The 24,790-nt window shown below is 41.9% G+C and overlaps 3 protein-coding genes across 4 annotated transcripts; 1 reads left to right on the forward strand and 2 right to left on the reverse strand.

The window, feature by feature from the left end:
- Nucleotides 1-741: 741 nt before the first annotated feature.
- fbxo48 (F-box protein 48) lies at nt 742-5,880 on the reverse strand. The gene is made up of 3 exons (XM_084440791.1): nt 5,825-5,880; nt 2,076-2,429; nt 742-1,389 (listed from the first exon to the last, which is right to left on the reverse strand). The coding sequence occupies exons 2-3, from the start codon at nt 2,295-2,297 to the stop codon at nt 1,228-1,230; spliced, it is 384 nt and encodes a 127-aa protein (XP_084296917.1). The 5' UTR covers nt 2,298-2,429; nt 5,825-5,880; the 3' UTR covers nt 742-1,227.
- An 86-nt stretch (nt 5,881-5,966) lies between these two features.
- Nucleotides 5,967-18,054, forward strand: aplf (aprataxin and PNKP like factor). 2 transcript variants are annotated; one of them, XM_084440703.1, is made up of 11 exons: nt 5,967-6,006; nt 6,357-6,452; nt 8,053-8,124; nt 9,957-10,120; nt 11,865-12,060; nt 12,147-12,273; nt 14,659-15,023; nt 15,341-15,615; nt 16,214-16,330; nt 16,638-16,684; nt 17,768-18,054. In XM_084440703.1, exons 2-11 carry the CDS (start codon nt 6,357-6,359, stop codon nt 17,971-17,973), a joined length of 1,665 nt encoding a protein of 554 aa, XP_084296829.1. In that variant the 5' UTR covers nt 5,967-6,006; the 3' UTR covers nt 17,974-18,054. The 2 variants fall into 2 exon arrangements, with proteins under 2 accessions (XP_084296829.1, XP_084296828.1); XM_084440702.1 differs by having other exon boundaries at nt 16,214-16,314.
- A 2,573-nt stretch (nt 18,055-20,627) lies between these two features.
- On the reverse strand, nt 20,628-23,744 carry prokr1a (prokineticin receptor 1a; the record flags this gene model as incomplete). The annotated part of the gene is made up of 2 exons (XM_084441409.1): nt 20,628-21,330; nt 23,362-23,744. 2 exons carry the CDS (start codon nt 23,742-23,744, stop codon nt 20,628-20,630), a joined length of 1,086 nt encoding a protein of 361 aa, XP_084297535.1.
- Between the last annotated feature and the right edge of the window lie 1,046 nt (nt 23,745-24,790).

Here is a 24,790-nt window from a genome sequence, read left to right on the forward strand (position 1 = left end):
ATGGTGTTGGCTATTCCCAAAAGCCGCACAGGGGGATGCTGTGACGTGTACAGCTCGCTAAAGGAGTAGCGTGCAATTACCAACAATAGGCCGACATAGCCGCATGTAGGCTATCTCCCCATCCACAATCATAATCCCCAATCCAACCAAAGCAATCGTTCGACTTCCATGAATTAAATTGTGTTAGCCCTTGTAGATCGAATGTGATGCTACACATTGTGAATATATAGCCTATCTTTACGGTGGACTTGGATGTCCTGCCGGAATCCTCCTCCTCCCAGCGGATTTACAACCACTGTCCGAAGTGCTGAAATGTGAGTCTTTGGAAAGCAAATGAATGTTATCTCCGGTCCGGATAACCTGTCCGGGGTGCTGCTGAACTGGGCTGTGGGGATTTCTTTTCTAAAAACTTTTGGAAAATGCATCAAAGTCTTTGCCAGACATTGGCTAGGGTCATTGACTGTTATTTTGTGATTTATCAACTTTAGATACGATACAAAAGCAAACAAATAGCCTAGCTTAATATAACTTTATTCAGTGTAAAGGCATGTTGCACATTTTCATCATAATTTCATCATCACAACGGCTGAAGTCCAGGAGAAGCTTTCTCAGCCATGTCCAGCCCCTAACAACATCACGGGAAGAAACCAGACTCCAACTATGGACTAAAAGGCTTGAGGACGACCCCCCTCCCATTGAAATGGGTATCCCTCCCTCTGAAGCCCTCCCTCCAGGCTCAGAAGCACCATGGGTCCAGTGGAAGACGCTAAACCGCCTGAGAACAGGAACAGGGCGATCCAAAGCTGTCATGGCCAGATGGGGCTATGAAACTGGCCAAACCACCTGTGAATGTGGACAAGAGGAGCAGACAATGCAGCACTGCCTCGTCTGCCCTCTACTACCCAACCAGTGCAGCTCAAAGGACCTCGCAGTGTTCAATAAAAATGCAAAGGACTGTGTAAAGACATGGGAAACTGTCATATAACCAACCAGCTTCAAAGACACGAAAGAGAGAGAGATCATCACTGATTTTAGAACTGTTATTTCTTCCTATTATAATTTCAGAACGTTATAAAATATACAGTATATTCGGGTTTTTTCCATACATGTGACATCATAGTATAAAACAGCATTAAAAATTAAGAAATTAAATGAAATACTTTAAACATAATCATTAAAACAAAATTCAAAAGAATCTAATTACAGATTGTGACAGAATTTCATTGGCTATCTGTCTAGTTCTGCCTCTAGAATCTCGCCCCAAGTCTCCACATCCAGTGGGCACATGTGAATATCCAGCAGTTCGTCTGCAGAGTGAATGTTGCTGTAGCATCCTCTTAACCAGTCTCTCTTCAAAAAGCCTCTTCTGTAGTTCCGCACCAGGGTGACCTGATATCGATGAAGGATAAAAAGGATTAGGACAACAAACCATACAAGGATTGAATTATCCTTGGCAGAGTCTTAAGGGCACAACCAACCAATGTTCTCAGTCATTCTACTGGTTGAAGCCCATCCCCAATTCACCTTATTCAACTGCTGACATTATTTTTTTCCCCTAAGCATTAGCTCAATCAATCAAAGCTTTATTTGTATAGCGCATTTCATACCCAGAGGCAACACAATGCGCTAGTGGACAGCTCACCTTATTTTTTTATTTATTTTTTAACAATAGATACCTACCTATTATATCTACTTAATTATCAATACATATATATTATCAATATAGGCTACCTAATTATCAATACCTATCTATTATCAAAATGAGGTGAGCTAATGCTCAGTTAAGTTTGAAAAAATACAATTTAGAATTTTCCCCATGCAGGAGCAGCAGTGAAAAACATGTGTCCTCTGTTACTGGGTGAACTGGTTTGTAATGGGTGAACTGGTTTGCAATGGGTGAACTGGTTTTTTGCATCCCTCTGGAAAATTAGGGGTAGGATAAGTACTGTACATTCTCCCCCCTTTCTCTCTGTAAAGCGCATTGTGTCACCTTTATATATGCAATGCGCTATATAAATAAAGTTTGATTTGATTTGATTTACTGAAGGACAGGTGCTCTGAACCAAAATACCCACCTTCCAAGACTGGCCATCCTCCCTGTCTCTATCCACCTCCCTCTGACAGATGGCCCTCACAGTCAGGCAGTTATTCCTCCAAATATGGTCGCTGTCTTCAATGATGTGGTACCACAGCTTACAGGTAAGCATTGAATTACAGAGGCTGGGGGTGTCCAGCTCGCTGAAAATTTTCAAGCTCATCTCTGTCGGCAGAGTTTCTGCAAAATTGTGCGGGCCCATCTCTTCAGGGAGGGTCAAGGGGGCAAACTTCTTCACTTACAGAGTAACAGAGTAGGCCTAGCTATCACAGTTCCCTTTGGAGACTGCTGCATAGCTCAGGGTCCAACGGTCCAAGGGGTTTGAACAGTGCCCCTGATCAAAAACAAGAGGAAATATAGCTGCAAGCAGCAATGAACGGGGCCAAGCGCAACAAACGCATCAAAGCCAACGAGGAAAACACGCCATAGCTACATTGGAGCTATGCATGTGAGCATCTATGTCACCTGACCAGGTGAATCAGGTCAAATTCATGCAAAAGTATCATCACCATGATCATCATCATCATCATCATTATATAACTTCATTCACATTCAATTAATCTGACAGCATCAAGTGAGAGTCAGGTCCTTTTTTGAATCTCATTACATTTATTGTATTTTGGTACATATGTTTTAGAACCTATTTCTCTGCATGTCTACATGCCACATGATCGTTCTCCAGGCCTTCCATCTGCCTGGAAGGCCCACCTCTACCATCAAGTCTCAGTGCGGGGATTTCTTGTTAATTCAGCTACCTATGAAGAACACTCACAACTTTTGTTTCTCTACACCTCACAGTTTCCAGAAGAATGCCCCCCCTACACTTGATGTAAGTAGGCTATGTAGTCTGTGGGCTACTGTCCTCTCCCAGGATGAAGTGTTTAGATTAAAGGCTAAAACCCTCTCCCTGGTTGAAGTGTGAAGCTATATACTGCAAAAGGTACACTATCCAAACTTGATACTCTTTACCACTCTACCATCCAGTTTGTCACCCATGCCACATACAATACACACCACTGCACTCGTTACTCTTTGGACAACTAACCTTCCCATCAAACCTGTCATAACATTCCCTAGTTTAATCTCATTTGCACCCTTCTCCAACTATTACCTCTCTACCTATGTCACATTTTACACTAAATGCCTCTCACACACTGACTCCTACAAAAGCCAGTTCATTTACAATGGCTCTACACAATATCCAGTCTTAAAGCAGACTTTAAAGATGTACACACACATCAATTCTTTATGAACGCTGATTGCATTTGTGTAACAGAAACATGGCTTACATCTGCCATAGCCACATTTGAGCTATGCATGTGACTATTTCTCTGCATGTCAACATCCGACCTGGTCATTGTTCAGGCCTTACATCTGCCTGGGAGACCCACCTTTACCATCAAGTATCACTGCAAGGATAGCTTGACAATTCAGCAATCTGTGAACTACACTCACAATTCTTGTTTCTCTCTTAGCCTCACAGTTTTCAGAAGAATGCCCCTCTCCTACCCATACATTTGGTGTAAGTAGGCTATGTAATTTAAGGTCTACATTTCCATCCAATTGACCTGAATGACTACTGCCAAACTAACGTGGAGTCCATATGCATTCAATTGTAGTGATCTTGATTATTTCAGTTAAACAAGCACATTCTTCATATAAGAAGAGACGACACATTGGTTTAATTCTAGCAATGAAAATACAATGAAAGTGCAATGGTGGTCCCTTTGCACAACAATGCTTATATAAACATCAAAATGTAATCTGACAGTGTTGTGCCCAATTAGTAAGTTGTAGAGCATGCCATCCGCGACCCATACAAGCATTATGAACCCCATTTAGCCACGGGGGGCGCTACAGCAATCAATTGCGTTTAAGCCACTTTTAAGAATTTGGGCTCGTTATAGCGCCACCCTTTGGCCTAACTGCTTTATATTTCTTCAGTTACCTCAAGACATGCTCTGGTACTACTATATCTGTTTTCGGAAATACCATCCAAGCGGTTAGGCCTCAACAGGAAATGAGCTCTCTAGCGCCCCCATTCAGTTTATTCTGGCCAGTAATGGAGGCTTTGCCTTGGGCTGACATTGTTGATATGAACACAAAGTTTTGTGGTGTTCCATCTATTCCATCAGAAGTGATATGCCTTTTTGTGAAAAGCCACACCCTCTGCAATATTCAATTGCTCATAGTGGCTCTTTTCATCAAGTTTTCCAAATTATGCCGAGATGGAACTTTAGATATTCATTGCTAGATTCTACCTACTGTGCTTCATGTAGATTGACAAAACTTTCTAGGAGGAGATAGATTTTAAGTGTTTTTCTAAAATTGCAAAATTGTTGCAAATTAACATAATCTGAAGTTATGGCTCTTTGAGGCAAATTTGTTCAACCTGATGAGACATATATGCCTCCAAAGCGTCATGACTCTAGCTCCAACGGGGCATGAGATATGACCTTTCAAAGTTAGCATTTTAGCCCCTTTTATGTATTTTGGCTTGTTATAGCGCCAACCTGTGGCCAATCAGGCTCTTCTTTCTCGAGTGACCATTAGACATACCCTGGTACCACTGTACCATGGTTCGGAAAGCTCTGCATGGCGGTTAGGCCTAAACTGAAAATGAGCTCTCTAGCGCCCCCATTTGGTTTGATTCGGCCAATAATGCAGTGGCCGCCTCAGGTTATATCTGCACAGATGTCTACCAAGTGGCGTGGTGTTCTGCACAACCCTTAAGAAAGTATACCCCTTTATGTGAAAAGCCACGCCCCATGCCATTTTCATTGGCTCATAGTTGCTGTTAAATGTAACTTTTTCTACTTTTGCCGAGATGGAATTATAGATATCGGTCCTTAGATTGTGTATACCCAGTATCATGCAGATTGGTCAAAGTCTCTAGGAGGAGATAGATTTTAAGCGTTTTTCAAAAAATTCAAAATGGCGGAAAATCTATATAACCGGAAGTTATGGGTCCTTGAGGCAAATTTGTTCGTCATGAGGATAGACATATGTGTGCAAATTGTCATGTCTGTAGGTCAAACGGGGCCTGAGATATGCCTGTTCAAAGTTCGCAACTTCAGTCGGCTGCTATAGCGCCACCTTTTGGCCAATCCATGTGAGACTTGCTCCATGGCTTCAGGGCCTAAGCCTCTACGACTCTGCCGCTTTTTGTAAAAAGCGACCAGTCGGTTATAGGGCCTGCCATAGACTCCCATGGCAGATAAATAATAATAATAATACCATCAATTACAATAGGGTCTTCGCCCCTACGGGGCTTGGCCCCTAAAAAGTATTAAGTGTTTTTTTGCTAGTCAAACTAATAAAACATTTTTAAAGTTCACATTTACATTGTACAAAGATTATATCAGACCAAGTCCAAATCCTAGTCTAGCAGGCTTGGCATCAACGTTGAATAAAAAAATCTAGCTAACCACAACTGTCTTGCGGGTAGATCCCACCCCAGCAAACACAAAACACCGTTCTGTTGTCATAGTTTTCATCTAGACTCCCCCACCGGGCTGTATTGTGTTGAGCCACACCCACGCTCGATAAATGACAACAGGGTAGCAACCATGTTGTTAACAGCTAGCTGCGGACTGTAAATCATGTACATCCTGTACGTTCGTAAATCCTGAAGATGTATATGAATAATATTGACATTGCACTTGTAAATGTAATATTGCCCGGACATTTTAATGAGACATAGATAGCTAGTTAGCTAGCGTAGCCTACCTTGGTTGAGTCTTCCCAGTTGACAGCCCACGGTTTAAATGTCTCCCTTGTTTACGTCCAATAAAGCGGAAAGCGCATGCGTAGAGCCACACATTTCTTTGCGCATGCCCAGTAATAGCCAGGACGCATTGGTCGGAAGTTTTCACATTTCTGACAAATTTGCTGGAGATAAGCAACAGCAGGTAATTGCACAATAATATTACACATACTTTTTCAGTAACAATTTCAATACAGTGCCTGTGCACATGTACACATTATAAAATAAAGGCCAACTTTCAAGAATAGAATAGTCTCTTTCTCATCCTCGAGGAGTATATTTATGCAAACATGTTAGCTATGCTAGCTAGCTAAGATAATGGAAGTCGGACTACAGTAGCTAGCTAGCCTGCTATCTTGCAATGAATGAGAACATAAATATATAACCTAAGAAAAAATGGCTAGCTTGCAACTGAAAAGCATCAAGCTAAAGTTCATGCTTTGACTTCATCTAACCTGCTGCGTCCAACCACCCTGCAACTCGCCCACGTTTCAGATGGCGGGGTTCGACCTCTTGCCTGTGGGCGACAGTGGCAGTCCAATACACCTGCCTGAAGGAGAAACAGTACTGGGAAGGGGTCCATTTTTCGGAGTGAGTTATTATGATTTATGAAAACGTCTCTGGATGCCCCTCTATAAGTTCAACCATATTCATGGATATTATTGAACGTGTCAGAAAAAAATCTTTGTTATAAAAAGCCCGACTTTTAACCAGTCATAATGTTATTGAATTAATTAGCATAAACGTACTGTATCAGTCTACCAAAGTTATTCAAATCTCAGCCTGTAGTACCTTACTGAGCTGATCCACAATTATTTGTGTGTACCTCCATCATACTTGCCAACCTTGAGACCTCAGAAATAGGTTGAGACATTTTCCTGTATGAAAATGATTTTTTTTTTTTAAACCACACAGCAACAGGATTTATATTGTTCAATAATTTTATTTCATGAGGGATTGAACTGAAATTGAATGGGCAATATCTGTATTGGTATATATCAGTATCATATTAGTCATATCACTATCAAATATAGGCTATCCCTTTCCTCTAAAACTCTCAGTGAGAAATGTAAATTCTACTTTCCACTGAGGCTGGAATTTACATGAGTATTTTTTTTCTTTGAAGAGCTCATTCTCTCTTCTGTCAGTCAGTAGGCATCCATGGTCAAGAGACGGTAGATGCTAGATCCTCAGGGAGTCCTGTAACGCTGACTACACAGCTACCATGGAAACCAAACTGTGTAGCTGTATTGAAGTCCGAGTAGAAACAGTAAAATTTGGAGCGTTATATTAGAATGAAACAGGTCGTGACTCGTGAGTAAATCTGATTGTCAGAAATCGGGAGGAATGCGGGAGAAATATGACCCCGGGAGAGGGCACTGAAAATCGGGAGTCTCCCGCGAAAATCGGGAGGGTTGGCAAGTGTGACTTCCATCGTCCATCCGAGTGTAGAAAGCTGATGGCGGTCTGACAGCATGGATGTATTTCTGACAGTCCCATGTTGTTGCAGTGCTATGTTAGTCCTCCAGATGTCGCTCCAGGACTAATTTCAGATTAACTTGGACATACTAATCTGATAAAATACGACCATGGCTTTTTGATGAACAATGCTGTATATAAATAACTCAGCTATCAACTCTCAGCTCACCCTTGCGCTCATGAGTGATTTAACCACTGCCTGTGGCAATGGTTAAATCACTTCCCCAGTCACTTATTGTTTGTGGCAATCTAAAATGATTTCTTGGTGCTTACTTTGTGTAAGACTCAGTCTGATTCTCTTTTCACATGGACTGCAGACGTAAGAAAGTCAAATGGTAGACACATTTCCCTTACAAAGATTCATACAGTGAGGCTCATGCAAATAGTTGACTTGAAGTCCAAATGGTCCAATGGTTTTGTGTAGCTTTGTCTTCAATTTTGCTTGCTTTTAGTGGCTCTGATATGCATTTAATTGCAGTGGTAGATTATTAGCCATTGGTCAAATCCAGTAAACATCAGATTAAATATAATTTGTTAACAAATTGCTTGTTGGTCAAATTCAGTGCAGAGAACCATATCAATTGAATAAGTGGAGCGTTGATACGAGTCACTTGTTGTGTTGATTGTGTAACTTCTCACCTACCTTCTGAATCTAAATGTAATCTTAAATATTCTCCCTTTCTTTCTCTCCTTTTATATGGTTTTATTTTAGGTCAGTGACAAAAGGGTCTCCAGACACCATGGCCTCCTTGAGAGCCTGGGTGGGCGGTTGCGCATCAAACCGGTAGGCTTGAACACACTGCGTCTTTCATCTGGGCTTGAAGTGTGTGCATGCTGCCTTCATTAAAGGTGAAGTGCTTAGGTGGGCTATTGTGCTTGACAGAACTCTCTCTATGGAAATATGAATTCAATTATGTCCCAGAACACTGTCCCATGTCACTGCGCCCGAGTCTTTATTAGGGGCCAGGCAGCGTAGCTGCCGGAACCCTATTGTATTTGCCTATATTATTATTCTCCATCTTCCACTGAAGTCTGACTTCCCGTGGACAAAACATCACCAAAATTTGCACATAGCTCCAGTACTATACCCAAAGTCCTCAACCTGCATTGTAGGTCAATAAACCTGAAGGTGGCGCTACAGCAACAGTCTAAAGTTTAAAACTTTAAAAAATCATAACAAATCAGCCATAGGTGCTATCACTGTAAAACCACCACTTGAATGTAGTCCCAAGTGAGACAAAACTTTCATATGCTATGACCTTGCAGGAATTTTGAAATCCATCACTCTGATTTCTTCATAAACTGTAAAACCTATCAAACCTATCTCCTCCCACATTTTTTGTTCAATTGACACCATAATTGATCTACTGTATCTTCAGACTGTCCTTACCAAACGATCCTCACAGATTTTTGAAATATGAAAAATTCAGCCCACAGCACATCAAAAAGTTTTACTGTTAACAGTTCTGTATACAGTTCCTATTAATTCTCGCCAAATCAATGTCTGATCATCCTCATAAAAAGTGACAACATTAGCCACATATCCAAGATGTAGTGTGATTTTTTTCAGAATTTTATCTCAAAAAATAAAGTTTTTAAAATATGTTTAATACTGTCCTCTGAAACCAACACTTCATACAGAGAAAGCTACGTTACCCACAATCCAACGCAAGCTCCACGAATCGGAGACATCGCTGTTGGCAACCCTACCTAACCCCCGCCGAGGATAACAATGACTAAATCGATTGATTGGCAACTGACTGAGTACACAGCTGCTGAAGTTAATGTTCAATTTTGAAGAAAAGCAAACAAAACCTGTAAAAATTAATAAACATATCTCATCCCACATTTTTCAATCAATTAACACCAAACTTGCTACACTGGAACTTCAGACTGTAATTCACAAACTCATTGGCCAGATTGTTGAATTATCAAAATCGAGCTTAGAATGCATCAAAATGTTTTACAAATGTTTTACGATACGATACGAATGTACAAAATGAAGATTGGAATGTCAACTTTCTTGTTGTCCTCCTATTCTCTCGCTTATTGCTCCTAAACTTGTCGGAAATTGCCTGGCCCCGCCTCATCGCTGCGTAGCAGCTTTAATGTCCTCTTGTTTCCCAAAATGCTCAGTCTAGACTATTCAAGTGTCCTCTCAGCACATGAAGTGTAACACCTTAATGAACAGTTGAAAAGCTTTACACAACACAATTATTGACCTGCTGAACTGGAAAGATCACTAAAGAGGATAGAACACTTCTTGCATTCAGTCGATCACATTGTATATCATTTCTAATATGTATAAAATACAGCTAGCGGTTGAAGTAGAAGGATCAAAATATTGCTGAAAATGAATTAACTTCATAACTTAACTTCAGCTTTCTTTTATTAAGTCAACAGTTCTGGAATTGCCACCTCAGTGAGCGTCTACAATGAATAGCATTATTGTTTACAGAGTGCTATAGTTTATTATTATTATGTTTATTACTTATTAATGTTATTATTATCATAAGTACTATAATGACCAGTATTATCCAGCTGTACATGACGGCAAGTGCTGTATGTTGATGCTCAAAATGAAAGCTTTTATTTCTTCTTTTTTTTTTACTGTAGACCCACTTGAACCCCTGCTTTTGCCAGTCGTCGCTGAATGAACCCCCACAACCTCTGGACAGGGACCAGTGGCACACACTTAAACAGGGAGACATCTTCTCCCTTCTCCCCGGGAAATACATGTACAAGGTGCTGGCCGTTGGTGGGGAAGAGGGCACAGTCAGGTACCTCTTTTATCCTAACTCTGAAATTGACCAGACGTAAGCACCATGCTGCAGTATTACCACTTTCCATTTAGCCTGTATTGTATCAGTGTTGTTCAAATTCTAAGTTGAACTCAGATCGTGGTTATTTATGTAGAAGAAATTGATAAGTCCATGGATATTGGATGGTTAATGTGCCCAGTACATTAATGTTCTTGATTTCACTGTGTGAAATGGCTCAAATGAATACATCTAAGAACAAGCTGTCCAAATAACAAATTATCTTTTTATGACCTCATCTGAACCTGCAAATATGTTTGTTTTTCTCTTCAGGATCCATTTACATTTTCTTGACATGCAGAATGTGCTGTGACACAGCAGCCTTGTGAATATATCTAATTTCTTTGTTTAGATTCTGGCCTGGATTCTTTTCCTATCTTGATAATTGTTCTGGGCTGCAAGTCATGGAAAGAGTTTATTTAAAAAAACAAACACTTGTATCATTCCCGTTAACCTCCTTAAGGCCCATTTGCACTGGGGTCTTGGAAACAGGATATTCCTAGTACACTCAAAATTATATTAAGCTGAATGAAGTTAAGATAATGTTAAGCTACGCTATGTCAGAGAAATTCAGAGACTGAGGTAAGGCTAACATTTGCTAACGCATTTGGGAAGGACTCGGGTAACGTTAGCTAAACGCTTTTAATCACTTTGAGATTGTCTCACAATGAAAAGTGCTTTATAAATAAAATAAATTATTATTTTATTACACTGACAAGGAATGCATTAAAGGAGTAGTAAAGGGAAATGCATGTTTAGCCCTGTTTTAAGGTTACTTATGATCATATACAATGGTTCAGATCAAAACGTTGACAAAGCTAGCATTTTTGAGAAAGTTGATAATTGCTCTACCACCGTTTTGGTCATACAATGGATGTGGGTGGGCATCTTGAAAAATCCTTCAAAAACATGTTAAACTCTCGATTTCATAGACAAGAAGCTCACCGAGGGTGTAATTGGTGTTCGTTGGTGTTTTGACATCAAATTCGCTGCAAAGTATGAATCCTGTAGGGTTTTATTGATCATTTTATTAAATCCATTGACTTGTATTGAAGCCGAAACCAAAATAAAACCAAAACGGTGGTAGAGCAATTATCAACTTTCTCGAAAATGCGAGCATTGTCAACGTTTTGATCTGAACCATTGTATATGATCATAAGTAACCTTAAAACAGGGCTAAACATGCATTTTCCCTTTATTACTCCTTTAAGATTATCTGTTAGCCCGGACCAAGAGAGACTGCCTAAAGCTTGTTTTCTTTTGCTGTCGTCACAGTTGGTAACTAATGGATTTTAAATTCAGTAATTTGGAAGTAAAAGCAGTCTAGATGGAGTGGGACTGAAAAGGTTCAAACAACAACAGTGTCTGATATCTCTTTCCATAAAAACCAACAGAGACACAACATTGACTCTTGTCATTTGGAAAGGGTATATTTTTTTCCCTTAATTGCCAACCGTCATGGCTTTAATGTGTTAGTGTTTTTTGTTTGAATGTTCGATCAAAAGGATCAAAACCAGACCAAGCTTATGTTGCTAGTGTCAGAAGCCCACAACAAGTATTTTAGTCTAGAATTGACTGAGTAGTTCCATCTTTGCTGGTTATGTTGCAGAATCTGTCATGTAGCCTTCTGCAGAAGGTAGCCATACAGTATCTTAAGGATATTGGAGTTGGACATGGTTCAAATATGATGTGAAATTCTTTGCAGAAACAGTCAAGATTTTCAAGATGAAGTGCATGTAAAGACATCTGCCTCTCCTGAGCCAAGCAAAGAGCCAGCTCATCCTGTCACTCCACAAGGCAAGGTACTGACGTTACACTCCCAAGAACAAGAACCCACACTGGAAGCTACAGCGGGCAAGGAAACAGAAGAACAACGAGTCAACAAACCAACCCAGAACCAGGTTAGGAAATCAGTTGAGTACCATTTTGGGCACTATTTGATCTAATAAACAAAACTAAATGTTAGTTTTCTGGCATACTCATACAGACCATGGCAGTGATAGCAGAAGAGAAAGAGAGCGTGAACGAGCAGAAACCAGAACCCAAGAAAAGGGTGTTACCTGCCTGGATGATGGCAGCAACTGCAACTCCCAAGAGCCCCTCCACCCCCAAAGGTATCACCCCTACTATGACATCACTAGCTTACTTACAATAAGTTAGGATAGGATGAGGTAGTGCGGTTGGCAAAATAGTTCTGTTTCAAATTGAACTTTTGTTCCAACATTCGGTTTGCGATAACTACATTGCCCAGGAGAGCATACTGACACTGCTAAGATTACACCCTGTGCTTCCCGTCTCAGGAAAGAACATTGAGTTTTCCAACCGCATTTAGGGTGCCCCATTGACTTCCATTGTAGCCGAACGTGTGTCTGCAGAAAAACTGTAGCAAGCTCAATAATGGAACGATCAGTGAAATTATGGTCTCTGTGTGTCAGGTTCATGGTAGACAGATCATGAATAGAGTCTGAGGTCCAAAATAGTGACCTTCAATCTTCAATACATCAGGTCACCGCCCTTAAATCTAATAACATCAGGTCACTGTACGTTCAAATTACATCAAGTCACCGTACGTACGTTCCAATTACATCAGTTCACCGTACATTCCAAATTATATCAGGTTACCGTACTTTCAAGTTACATCAGGTCACCGTACAGTATGTTCCAGTTACATTAATTGGAATTGCCATGTTATTACTTGAACATTGAACATTTATTCAAATTTATAAGAAAAAAAGAAAGCTAAATGTTAGGATTATTATGATTCTAATGTCTCAGTGATGAGCCTCTCCCTAGGGAGTGTGTGTGCACACGTTTGTGAGTTCCTGAACTTACAAGGCTTAAACTAGATAGGAATGGTCCCCTTTAACAAGTCATGTTCCTCTGACAAGTAGCAATCAGTGTCTGATTAATACGCAACTTCAGAATATTTACTTATGAGAAAGGACTGGGCCTCAAATTTGAATGGATCTTTCCAAATGGAGCTGCCTTACATCAACAGGGCTATATCTATAACATTCCACTTTGAGCTCAAGTAGTGTACAATACTTGAGGATGTCCATTACCTCTTGAGGAAAGAAATTAATCTCAGGGCAGACCTTAAATCATTTCACCGTGAATGTTTAAAATAGCACATTTTTACTGTAGTATAGCCCCATTGCAGCTTTCCAATTACAATTGTCTCGTAAATCACAATTTCACTGTTGAAGATGTGAAATTGTTTGTAAGCAAGGACAATATGAAACTAGGGCTGCTAGCAGCAGTGAGCGGGCCCTCGCACCCCACGCGTGTCGGGGTGCAGTGCCGTTAAAGGGTGTGCTATTTCGGTGTCCAGTACTGAGAGAAACTTCCTGTCACCAGTAGTTGGCGCTCTAAGCGTGACTCAATACCAACGCATAGATGTGTTCAGGACGGTACCTTGATGAAGCGTGAGAAATGTTGTGTAAATCGGACAATGTATGTAGGAGTTATCACTTCCTGCTTGACCTGTAGGCGGCGCTATAAGTATGACTCAATACTGACCTACAGATGTGTTCAGGACGCAACCTTCATGAAGTGTGAGCAATTTGGTCTAAATTGGATAACGTATGTAGAAGTTATGAGGACTTCCTGTTTTATGCCGAAACGTCAAAATTCGCCGCTGCAAGGGTGTTTAGTAAACACATTTTTTTTGATTACTTTTAATCAGAAAGGTCTCCAGATGAAGCAGACCGAGTGTGAAGTCGATCGGATGAAATCTGTAGGAGGAGTTTGTTAAAGTACGAGGGATGGAAATGTCAAAAACGAGCAAAATGGCGGACTTCCTGTTGGACTTAGGGTATGGCTCCAAGAGACTTTTTTTGTGTGTGGATAAATTAGCTATGTCTATCAACTTTCGTTTGCCTACGAAAAACTGGAAGGTGGGGCTCGCCATTTTAAACTTTCCAGGGGGCGCTCTGGAGCCGTTTTGCCACGCCCATTTCTGGCACCCATGAAATATCGTCTTTTTTTTTACTGGGACTGACGTATCAGCCAAGTTTCAAGCGTTTTCATGGATGTTTAGGCCGCCAAAAAGGCACTTGTGGTTTCACCAGTAGATGGCGCTATAAGTTTGACTCAATACCAATGCATAGATGTGTTCAGGATGCGACCTTCATGAAGCGTGAGCAATTAGGTGCAAATCGGATAATGTATGTAGGAGTTATGAGGACTTCCTGTTTTATGGCGAAATGTCAAAATTTTCCTTGAGCCGTTTTGCCGCGCCAATTTCCGTCACCCATGAAATATCACGGGACTGACGTATCTGCAAAGTTTCATGCGTTTTCATCTATGTTTATTCTGCCAAAAAGGCCATTTGTTTGAGGAGAAGAAGGTAGGAGAAGGTAGGAGAAGGCAGAATAATAATCCTTACAATTTCAATAGGGCCTCGCACCGCCAGTGCTCGGGCCCTAATGATTGTCTTTGCTTATTAAATTATGTGCTGTTGGCCTTTGGCGCCTGAAATCGTTGCTCACACGTTCCAGCCGCTGGAAACGGAAGCAGAGGAGCGTCGACCCCGGCGACGAGCACCAAGCGCGTGGCGCCAAAGCGGGCCCGGGCCACGGCGCCCTCCTCGGGGGAGGAGTCTGGACACAGCGAGGCGGAGCAAACGCCCAGGAAGAGGGTGAGGAAGAAGAAGAGCGACGAGGAACACGTTCCAGCCGCTGGAAACGGAAGCAGAGGAGCGTCGACCCCGGCGACGAGCACCAAGCGCGTGGCGCCAAAGCGGGCCCGGGCCACGGCGCCCTCCTCGGGGGAGGAGTCTGGACACAGCGAGGCGGAGCAAACGCCCAGGAAGAGGGTGAGGAAGAAGAAGAGCGACGAGGACGGGGAGGCACAGTCAGTAACAGTTGAGTAATTACAGTGTTACACACCATGAAATGCTTTTGATTGGTTAGTACCCATTATTAAATGACTAGTATCCATCCTATGTTAATAGCACCATTGCTTGTACCCATCCCATGTTAACAGCACCAATATTATTAGTATCCATTCTATAGTATATTAACAGCACCAATATTACTAGTATCCATCCTACAGTATGTTAATAGTATCATTACTAGTATCTATCCTACAGTATGTTAACAGTATCATTACTAACATCCATCCTACAGTATGTTAACAGCACCACAGATCATTTGTGATAAACAGACTGTGGGTCCTCAGGCACGTAAAGCCACACGGGAGGTGAAAGTCAGTCGAGCGGAGGACAGCGAGGAGTCCGACAACCTTCAGCCGGTGCTGGAGGACGACCTCCAGCAAACGATAGGAGGAGCCACATCCGCGGCAGAAGTCAGCTGCTCCCGGAGCAGAGTGGAGCCCGGCGACTCCGAGGAGAGCGGTCAGGGGGCGAAGCCCGGCGGGTCGAACGGAGAGCCTGGTCCCGCCCAGCCCGAAGTTCGGCGCAGAACGCCCTGCCCTTACGGGAAAAGCTGCTACAGGTACTGTAGAATACATCCTCGCAGCACCTGAAACAGAACCGATGGGAGATGTTGAAAGCACTTGACCCAGACTAAAGCAATAATTTAGATGGGCTAATGTTCCAACCAGTCATTGAATTTACAGGGTAGCCAAATTCTGTATGTTTTTTTTTTCTCTTTTATGTCTATCATGGTATTAAAGATGAGATAAATATATTTAAGCCACAGTACTATTATTCAGTTCAAATTGTCTCCATGTCTGATTTCAAAGAATTGAACATGAGGAGTATGTTTTCCCCCCAAGTATTTTCCGTCTCTACTTAAAGGTTTTGTTGATTTTCAAACGCAGATAGATAACATGTGTGATGGTGTGCAGGATAAACAACAGCACACTGGAAAGTATAGTAAACAAGGATCAGAAAGGGCCGCCGGCCATGAGATGAAAGGGCAGAAAGCAAGTTCAGATTTCTTTGTAAAGGGAATAGGGGCTGAACAGATGCAGCGCATCGCTGTCGTTGCTCTAATTTAACAGCGTCTTTAAAAGAGCACGCATAGGCAGTCAGTTGTGCACGGCCACGTTTTGGTTTCTTTAATCTTGTTATACCTGTTGTCTTTAAAGGAAAAATCCACTTCATTTCCAAGAATGCAGCCATCCTGGAGAGAGTGACTATGAGGAGCAGCAGGAAGAGGAGGATGCCGACAGGCCCGAGTGTCCCTACGGTGCTGACTGCTATAGGTGCGATGGACACAACGATTTGGTCACACAACCGTGCAGATTAGATGGGTCGCACACAACGGCGGCCATTTACCAGCTGTTGTAAAACCATAAAAGGTCCTGTTAGACGAGATAAGAGAATAATGTTTTTCATCATCAGCCAGTGATTAGTGGTCTCAAGCAGCAGGATCATCTTGAGGAGACAGTTGTGATAGCAGAACCAATACTAAATATGGGACACAGTGTGTGTGTGTGTGTGTGTGTGTGTGTGCGCGCGCATGTGCGTGCGTATATATTTCTATTTATGTATTTCTTTATTTAATTACAGGAAAAATCCTCTCCACTGGAAAGAATACAGTCACTCTGCGACCAGAGGTATGATTGCTCCACTACACATGATTTCCTTTTGTTCAGGAATTGTAGTAAACAAAAGGGCATCATGACACATGACTTTTAAAATTATTATGCAGAGTAGAGAAAGAGAAACACTTGTTAGGAAATGGTGTCTGCAGACGTCCAATTATCGCACTGGGCTTTTAGATTCGTCTGGTTTTCTTGTTGATTTTAACAGTTTGGTGAAGCAGTTCTACCTTCCGGTTTTCATACAGTTTATATATGGTTATGTGTCTAGCTCAAAAGATCAAAGGATCAAAACATCTCATACCACTTGTCCCTCCATCTCCCTGTATGACATATATGACATGGGCAGGGAGCGACTTTCTGTTACATCCTGTAGGTGTAACTCAATCTGTGAGCCCCTTGGGTCGTACTGTGGACTGATTAGAAATGGCAGCATGACCAGAGGCATATACGATCTAATGTATATTCTGAGTAGGAGCCCTCTCTTGATTGCTATGGGGAACATTGTATCTCACACATGTACTAGGGGTGTGATGATGCACTCAGCTTACGATACGATACACAATACTGTGTTCACGAAATATCAATATATTATATCAATATTTAACAAGACTTGAATGATTAATATAAAGTATGACTGGAAAATGTGTTTTTTATTTGAAAGACACAACATGCAAAACAATGCTGTTGTTTGCCCCATAGTTACATTTTATAATATTTTATAACTTGCGATATGAGGACATAATTGATCTACAGTGATACAAGCACTGATTTGCATTCTCTCATCTTTTTCATTGCTTTGTTTGAACAGACGAGGGTGTGAGTTAGTAGGCGATACTGGTTCATTTGCAGAAAGTCCTATAATAATAATAATAATAATAATGATACATCAAATTTGTATAGCGTTTTTCTGGGTACCCAAAGTCGTTTTACTTTAAAAAATATTATTATTTTTTCTTTTTTTTAAAAATTTATTTTATTTAAAGATCATCTTGTACACATTGTACAATTCAATAATTTTTACAAAAATGTTGCAACCTAGCTTTTATTTATATATCTGAATTATTCAGTACACTCATTGCATAATTCTTTCTACAGCAAAGAGGTCAGTACGAAAAAATTACAACGATGATGATGATGAGGAAGATGATGACTTGGGGGACGAAGACAGCTTCATCAATGATGAAAGCGAGGACATTGATGAAGACTCGGACTATGTCCCTCCTCACTCGGATGACAGTGGCAAGGAGGACATCAAAAGACTCCAGAAAGAAGCCAAGGCATTCGTCAAGAGGCAGAAATGAACTTTTTTTTCTTTCTTTTTTTACTGTAGCACTTCTTTCATAAACTCCCAACAAAATGTACAATACTTGGCCTACTGTCTGTTCCCAATACATGAAGTACAAAACTACTGTACAATATATACTATATACTGTACAACAATAATAAAGAACAACCGTAACTGTTCATGGTGCAGGTTGGTTGTCTAAAGAGAATCCGAGGCACTCTGAATTAAAAATCCTTAATTACCTCCACCCAGGACAAAGTTGCGTGTTTGTTTGTTTGTTTGTTCCTGCTTGAGTATCATGAAAATTGGCCTGCAGTTTTTTGCGTAATCCTGCTGACAAGCAAACAAACAAACATCTTTGTTGTGAGTTTTATTAATTAAATAAGTATGGGACAACCATGTACAGTAGACGTGGTGAAGAGGTTTGTTGCTGAGGTCAATGCTACATTGAAGCCCATCTCATGTCACCGCTATCTGCCTGGAGGCAGGTCTGGCGCCCATTTCAGGCGTGGATCGGCACAGTGAATAGGTAAAGGAAAAGTAAATCAGGGGTCAGGACTAAGAAATCAGGAGTCTGGACTAAGAAATATGGAGAGGCAGCTTTTAGCTTGTATGCCCTCAGCCTGTGGAATAGCCTGCCAGAGTCAGAGAGCTCGAGGTGGGGTGAAGTGGAGATTTTTGTTTTAAACAAGCATGAATTGGCAATAGCTGCGACCACATACAGTATGTGCATGCATCTTGCATGTATTCACACATAACCTCTCAAACAATGTTACATTCTTTGGCACCACATATTATGGAACTTCCAGATGCCATCATGAATGGATTTTGATCTTGCCTATGAGGCATAGCATAAGGCCCTTATGCTATGCCTCATTCTACAGCTGTCATTAGAAAGTATGTACTTTGCACACAGTATGCATCCAACTGGGACATACTACCTTGTCATAACATTGCGGCTTGAAATTTTACCACATCCGTCGCTGTCCATAAAGCGACATTTGTCGACAGCTGGGATTCATCAAAACGCCTCCGGTGCGACTTTCGCACATGTGACATAATTTCTGTTTTACGTGGGTCAGAATAGCCAGAAAAGTATGCTGGCTTGCATACTGCAAAACACGACCGGATGTAGTGGGACATCCTGGTATTTTTGCCATACTGCATGTGGCATACATATTGGTACATACTACATCAATTTTTGGCATACTATATAGTATGGAAGTGTGCGATTTGGAAGTAGACTGGAGGGAGTAGCACTAGGAGCTAGAAATAAGGACACTAGAACTAGTGCTTTAAGCAGGAGTAATGTTATAGTGTCCTGCAACAAATTAAAAAATCTCTATAAAAATGTCTATCAATCGTCGCTCGTTAATCCTGTCAAAGTCCTATGTCCACCAAACCCTCTCTGCCTTTGACATGTCAAAAAGGCAACCATTGTGAAGGTTAAATATTGTTTGTGTCATCTGACATTGAGTCACTTAGCAATCATTGTCACTCAAGTCTGCGAGAGTAGATGATATGGTTCAATATGAAACCAATCTAAGATAAGATAAGAACCAGGCCAGGTGCAGCCTGGTTTATGTGCGTGGCTGGCTTGTTTCTGTTCAGGACTGGTAGAACGGAAGCTAGTCATGCCACTGAAATAGCTGTGAATTGAAATGACATGAAATAATGGCTGATAAATTAAGATAGGTCTTGTCGCCTGGACACATCAGTTTCAATGCTTCCTATGCTAATCCAGCACAATAAGAGCGGGATAGCCAGTTAGCTCATCAGCTCACAACAACTAGCAGCAGCTTCCATAACATTAATGGTAGCGGTCAGTGGCTAAAGCACGTTAGCTATTTTGCTGCAATTGGTTCAACTTCTGTTTCTGGACAAAGGTAAGGGATAAAAATATTGTAGTGAAAGGATGAACGTGTGGAGGTTTGGGGTATAGTCCCATAAAGTCATCCCCACCGGGGCCTTGAACCCCAGTCTCCCGGGTGGGAGTCCTATGCTCTCACCACTACTCTACTTGTGCAGCGGAGAGCGGCGGGTTGGTTTTGATGTCCTTCTTCCAGTCCCTAGTGTGGGTTGGGGTTAGAATAAGGGTTGGGGTTGGGACAGGATCTGACCTAAAAGGCAAGGAGTAAAGGTCGTCAGGTTGGTTTTGGTGTCCTTCTTTATTTTGGTTTGCCAACAGCACACCAAACTCTTGTGGTGCCAATAGAGAAATGCAGGTCAACATTCAATGGAGGGAGGGAGTGATAACCGGACAAACTCTATCCTAGGTGCGCTGGCTTACAGCCACGCACAAAAACAAAAAAAAACAACTAGCTTCATCTTATTCCTGTGTCTTAACTGAGAAGTTCCAATACCAGGAGGCAATGTTCAAGGTGAGAACTGTGTTTGCTGGCGTTAAAGGAGAAAGACTAACTGCTTTGCCTACACCACTATAAACTTGATACAGACTTTGTTACATTAGCAAAAACAATAAGCAGAAGGAACAGATAAGCCAGGTGTCTAGGCTCAGCACTCGCATACGCCCCCTAGAGGATCGTCTTTAGTAAAGGTTCTTGGATGTGTAGGTCAAAGCAATTTGGCAAAAAAGGATTGAGTTAGTGGTTGATACCAATCCTGTCAGGTTCGGACAGGCAATCACGTCATCGCCAAGTGTTTTTTCCCCTATCTCTGACGTTTACCCTCCACATCCTCAGTTACTCGCGGCAAAGTAGTGCGTCCATCCCCCTCGTCAGCCACCTTATTTCCCGCTGCGAAAGCCACCGGTCCAGAGTGGAACCTGGCCACCCGCCTCAAGCATTTGGCATTGTTCCGGACGCTGACGAAACACAGCGTGTTGATGACCCCGTTGCTCATGGCGACGCACTCGATGATGTAGAAGGCCACCAGGGAGTTCCTGTCCCTGGAGATGAAGGTGGGGTGGAAGTCGCGGAGGAGGGCGAAGCCGTAGTACGGCGCCCAGCAGAGCACGTACGCGGCCAGGACCAGGACCAGCACCGCCACCGTCCTCCGACGCCGCTGGAGCCTCTTCTGGATCTGCTCCGTCTGGACGCCCGGGATGCTCTTGAACCACAGCTCCCGAGAGATCCGGACGTAGCACGCAGTCATGATCACCACGGGCCCGGCGAACTCCAGGGCGAAGATGAAGAGGAAGTAGGAGCGGTAGTAGATCTGCTGGTCCACGGGCCAGATTTGGGCACAGAAAGTCTTGTGGCTTCGGCTGGCGACGTGCAGGTAGGTGGTCTGGGAGGTGAAGTAGGCAGAGGGTATGGAGATGAGGATAGGTACGACCCATATACCCAGGACCAGACAGGAGGCTGCCTGGTACTTTATCCGGGGCTTCAGAGGGTGCACTATGGCCATGTACCTGAGGACACAGGGAAAGGACCGTTAACCAATGGTGCGGCAGACTATCTTGGTGTTGTGGGTAGTTTAACTTGTACGTGTGCCAGATACTGGAGTGTGTCAAGGTGGATTGGGCAAACTATGATGTTCTTTGATGACTTTCTAAGTCTCTCCATTGATGATCTAGCAAGCTTTTTGGATTTAGAGCCCTGACTTGAATTCTGGAACATTTAGCAATTGATTCATGTGACAAAAAAGTACATGGAACACAGACCTAGAACTTAAAATGAGGCATATGGGTTTGTGGTCTCTTGGCTTGCCCTGGACTTTCATGGGGAATTAAGAACCATTGAGACTTTGAAATGAAAGGTGGTTTCCATCTTCTCTCACACATTCTATTTTTGAATACAGTGGTGATTAATTGAAGTGGTGAAGCAACATTGTCCAAGTGACTTCCCCCCCAATATGGTCCCATGAGCAGGCCAGAGCGTGACCTAAGGCTGGTGATGGAATTCACTGCAAAACCCATTGGTCATGGGAAAGTTTACCACACCTGTCTTGAGGTGATTAATGTAATGTAATACCACTGGGTACTTAAAACTAGGCTAAGGTTTTTTTCATTGCTAAATTCCACTTAAAATACTTCCTGCTTTAAATGAGGCAATTAAAGTGATTTATCAAGGCTAAATAGAAGGAACAACAATTTTTTTCATTTTTGTTGCTTTCCCTCAATATTTTCCATTTTGCTATTAATTGTATGACTGGTAACAGTCAGGGGGCTCTGTGACATCACCATTGAACTGATAAAGGTAGTTTAGCTGTCATAATCACCTACATTGGTTTACATAGTACAGTGGACTCATTTTTTAATTACACCCTTAATAAAGATAAATAAAAGAGAGCAAACTGGAAAGGACACTTGGAGAGCGCATACCTCCGCTCATGAATACGTCATGTTGTCAGCATGTACATTGACATTAGTATATACTGGTGGTGCATCACCATTGCAGTCTGTGAGCAGCTGGGTGCTCTTCCTCTCTGCTCTCTGATGTATCACAGCTACCTAGCAAGCTATTGTAGTGACATATGACAGGACTGACAGTAGCAATCTATCTAGCTAAGGGCATAACTAGCTAATTCAAAGCAGTTGATCTCATCTCTCCATTATTAAATAAGTCCAAATGAATGGAGGAGGAGATTTGTTTTAATTTGTGGATCCTCCCCGTAATTTAGATCCGCTCCTAAATGTAATGGGTTCTAAATTGGCCCATGCAACAATCTGACTAACAAATCTCCTGAGTTTTTGGCCCAGAGGTAGAGTGGCTTTGGGTTATCCTAAACTAAATTGACCAATTGTGTTGTTGAATAAAGTAAGTAAACAGCTGTGCTGTGAATGAACAGAAGAGACATCGGGAGGGTAAACGCTCAGATATCATCCAGATGACAGGTGGGAGTACCAAAGCATTGATGTATGCCTGTCTGTCTTTCTCTGTCTGTCTGTCTGTCTGTCTGTCTGCCTGCATGTCTGTCTATCAGTCTATCAGTATCTGTGGGTTCATTTTCAAACACTTCTGAAGATAGAAAGGCTGGTATCTGGTTTCTATGTCCTTTTTGATCTGATGATCACCTGTTGTGACCTTAATTGACTCTTGCTTCATTCCTTTGGGTTTAGGATGTCCCCTGGTCCACTGGTCCCGTATTTATCATTATAAGACATGTTACACGGTTAGGATTGTGTGTATTTTTGTTGGGTTTATTACTTTAATGTTAGGCTATATTACAATTTAGTTTATTGTCTCCCTGCCCATAGCCTAGTTATTTGTTGTCCATTATTAATTGATAAGACCATAGAAGGGCCGCCTGGTGGTGGTGGCAAGCCACTTTAGTTTAGAGTAAGTACATATATTAGTTTAGATAATGTAGGATTCAGACCCCCACCTTCTAGCCCCTGTTACAATATCTGACTAATTATATTTTTATCATATTGGCGTATTATCTATATAATGTGTGAATGCTGGCATGTGTTGTGTCCTGTAGGCTCCGTTTCACGCACCTGTCCACAGCTATGGCCAATAGCGCGTTAGTGGACACGTACAGAGACACGGTGCGTAAGTAGTTGGTTGAGGCGCACAGCACGAGTCCATGGTCCCATGACAGCTGCTTTACCACGTAGTAATCCAACAGAAACGGGCAACAAACGACAGCCACCAAAACATCCGACACTGCCAAATTGGCGATTATGAGGTTGGTGAGATTGCGCGATTTCTTGTAGCGCATTAAACTGGCAATGAAAAGACAGTTGCCAACTCCACATACCAAAATTATACAAACCAACAGCACGGCTATAACAATGGTGGCAACAAAGAAAGTAAGACCCTGAGTCGTGTCAGGTATCTCTTCCAGAGGAATTCCGTAGTCCATGTCGTAACTGGCCATGAACGAGTCCGAGCTCTCAACCAGGTCGTGGTGGTTAACGAAGCTGCTGTTGATGTTTTCACCCATGTTTGATTATCGTCAAATGATCTGTAAAAAATCACAACATCAAGCATTAATAGCCTAAATGTTTGCCTGGCAGACAGTAAGGGAATATAAGTAAACTTATTTCATTACAATGCTGGAACAGGTGAACAATAGCCTACATACAACATTCACCCATGACTCATTCAGTAGGCCCTAATTCATTCAAGTATTTATACTTTTCTTACAGTCTGGTCTAGTCTTTAAAAAAACGTACTAAATGCATTTTATTCGAACTGATTAGCCAATTGATAAAAGTCTCCTTATTGGTCAATATGCAGCATAATGTGCCTATTTTTATGATTCTCATCTTGAACCATTAGCTTATTTTATTTAATTATTATAGACATTAATTAAAATCCGTTGCGAATAGGATGGCGTGGAACTAAATCAAAGTGTTTAGCATAGGTTAACACTTTGAAAGACATCGAAACATTTGTGCTAAAGGGATTTGTAGGAAGATCGGGAGAAATATTCCAAGTCACTTACCATCACTCAAATGGCATTTAGTATCCTAGATGTGTCGTGGAAGAGGAACTGCTCCATTGTGCTCTCTCCATCTCCCCAAAGTGAATAGATCCTTGTTGGTGTAGCATCCCTACTCGACCCTTTTCCCCATCTAGTGGCAACAGAGCGTCAGCCTCCGAGCACTGGGACCAGTGGGCTAACTATCAACGATCCACTCGACTCAAGCTGTCTCCTAAACAAATGAGTTCCTATTGCAGGACCAGTTGATGCCAAAGGCTACATATCACCAGACTGAGTTTGACTTGACGTATTGGGTAGTGAAAGAAACAAATTGGTCAGGAGCTCACTGGAGCTGAGTAGCAATGGCACCTCAAATATAGCCTACTGCTTGCGCTGCTGCACCTCTTATAGAAACGTATTGTGGAGCACCTAAACCTGCACCTAAATAGGCCTGGGTATGATGAGTTATGTGTTTCTCTGATAATTGCTTCTTTTCA

This window comes from Borostomias antarcticus (assembly GCF_949987555.1).
Source record: "Borostomias antarcticus genome assembly, chromosome: 7".
Classification (NCBI taxonomy): domain Eukaryota; kingdom Metazoa; phylum Chordata; class Actinopteri; order Stomiiformes; family Stomiidae; genus Borostomias; species Borostomias antarcticus.

Bases quoted from the DNA above. Each gene is read 5' to 3' on its own strand.
- fbxo48 (XM_084440791.1), bottom strand. From the start codon at position 2,297: ATGGGCCCGCACAATTTTGCAGAAACTCTGCCGACAGAGATGAGCTTG. The intron at 1,390-2,075 runs GTGGGTATTTTG...CATCGATATCAG, and splicing joins AGGATGGCCAGTCTTGGAAG to GTCACCCTGGTGCGGAACTA.
- aplf (XM_084440702.1), top strand. From the start codon at position 6,357: ATGGCGGGGTTCGACCTCTTGCCTGTGGGCGACAGTGGCAGTCCAATA. The intron at 12,274-14,658 runs GTATCACCCCTA...CACACGTTCCAG, and splicing joins GAGCCCCTCCACCCCCAAAG to CCGCTGGAAACGGAAGCAGA. The intron at 15,024-15,340 runs GTTGAGTAATTA...GTGGGTCCTCAG, and splicing joins GGGAGGCACAGTCAGTAACA to GCACGTAAAGCCACACGGGA.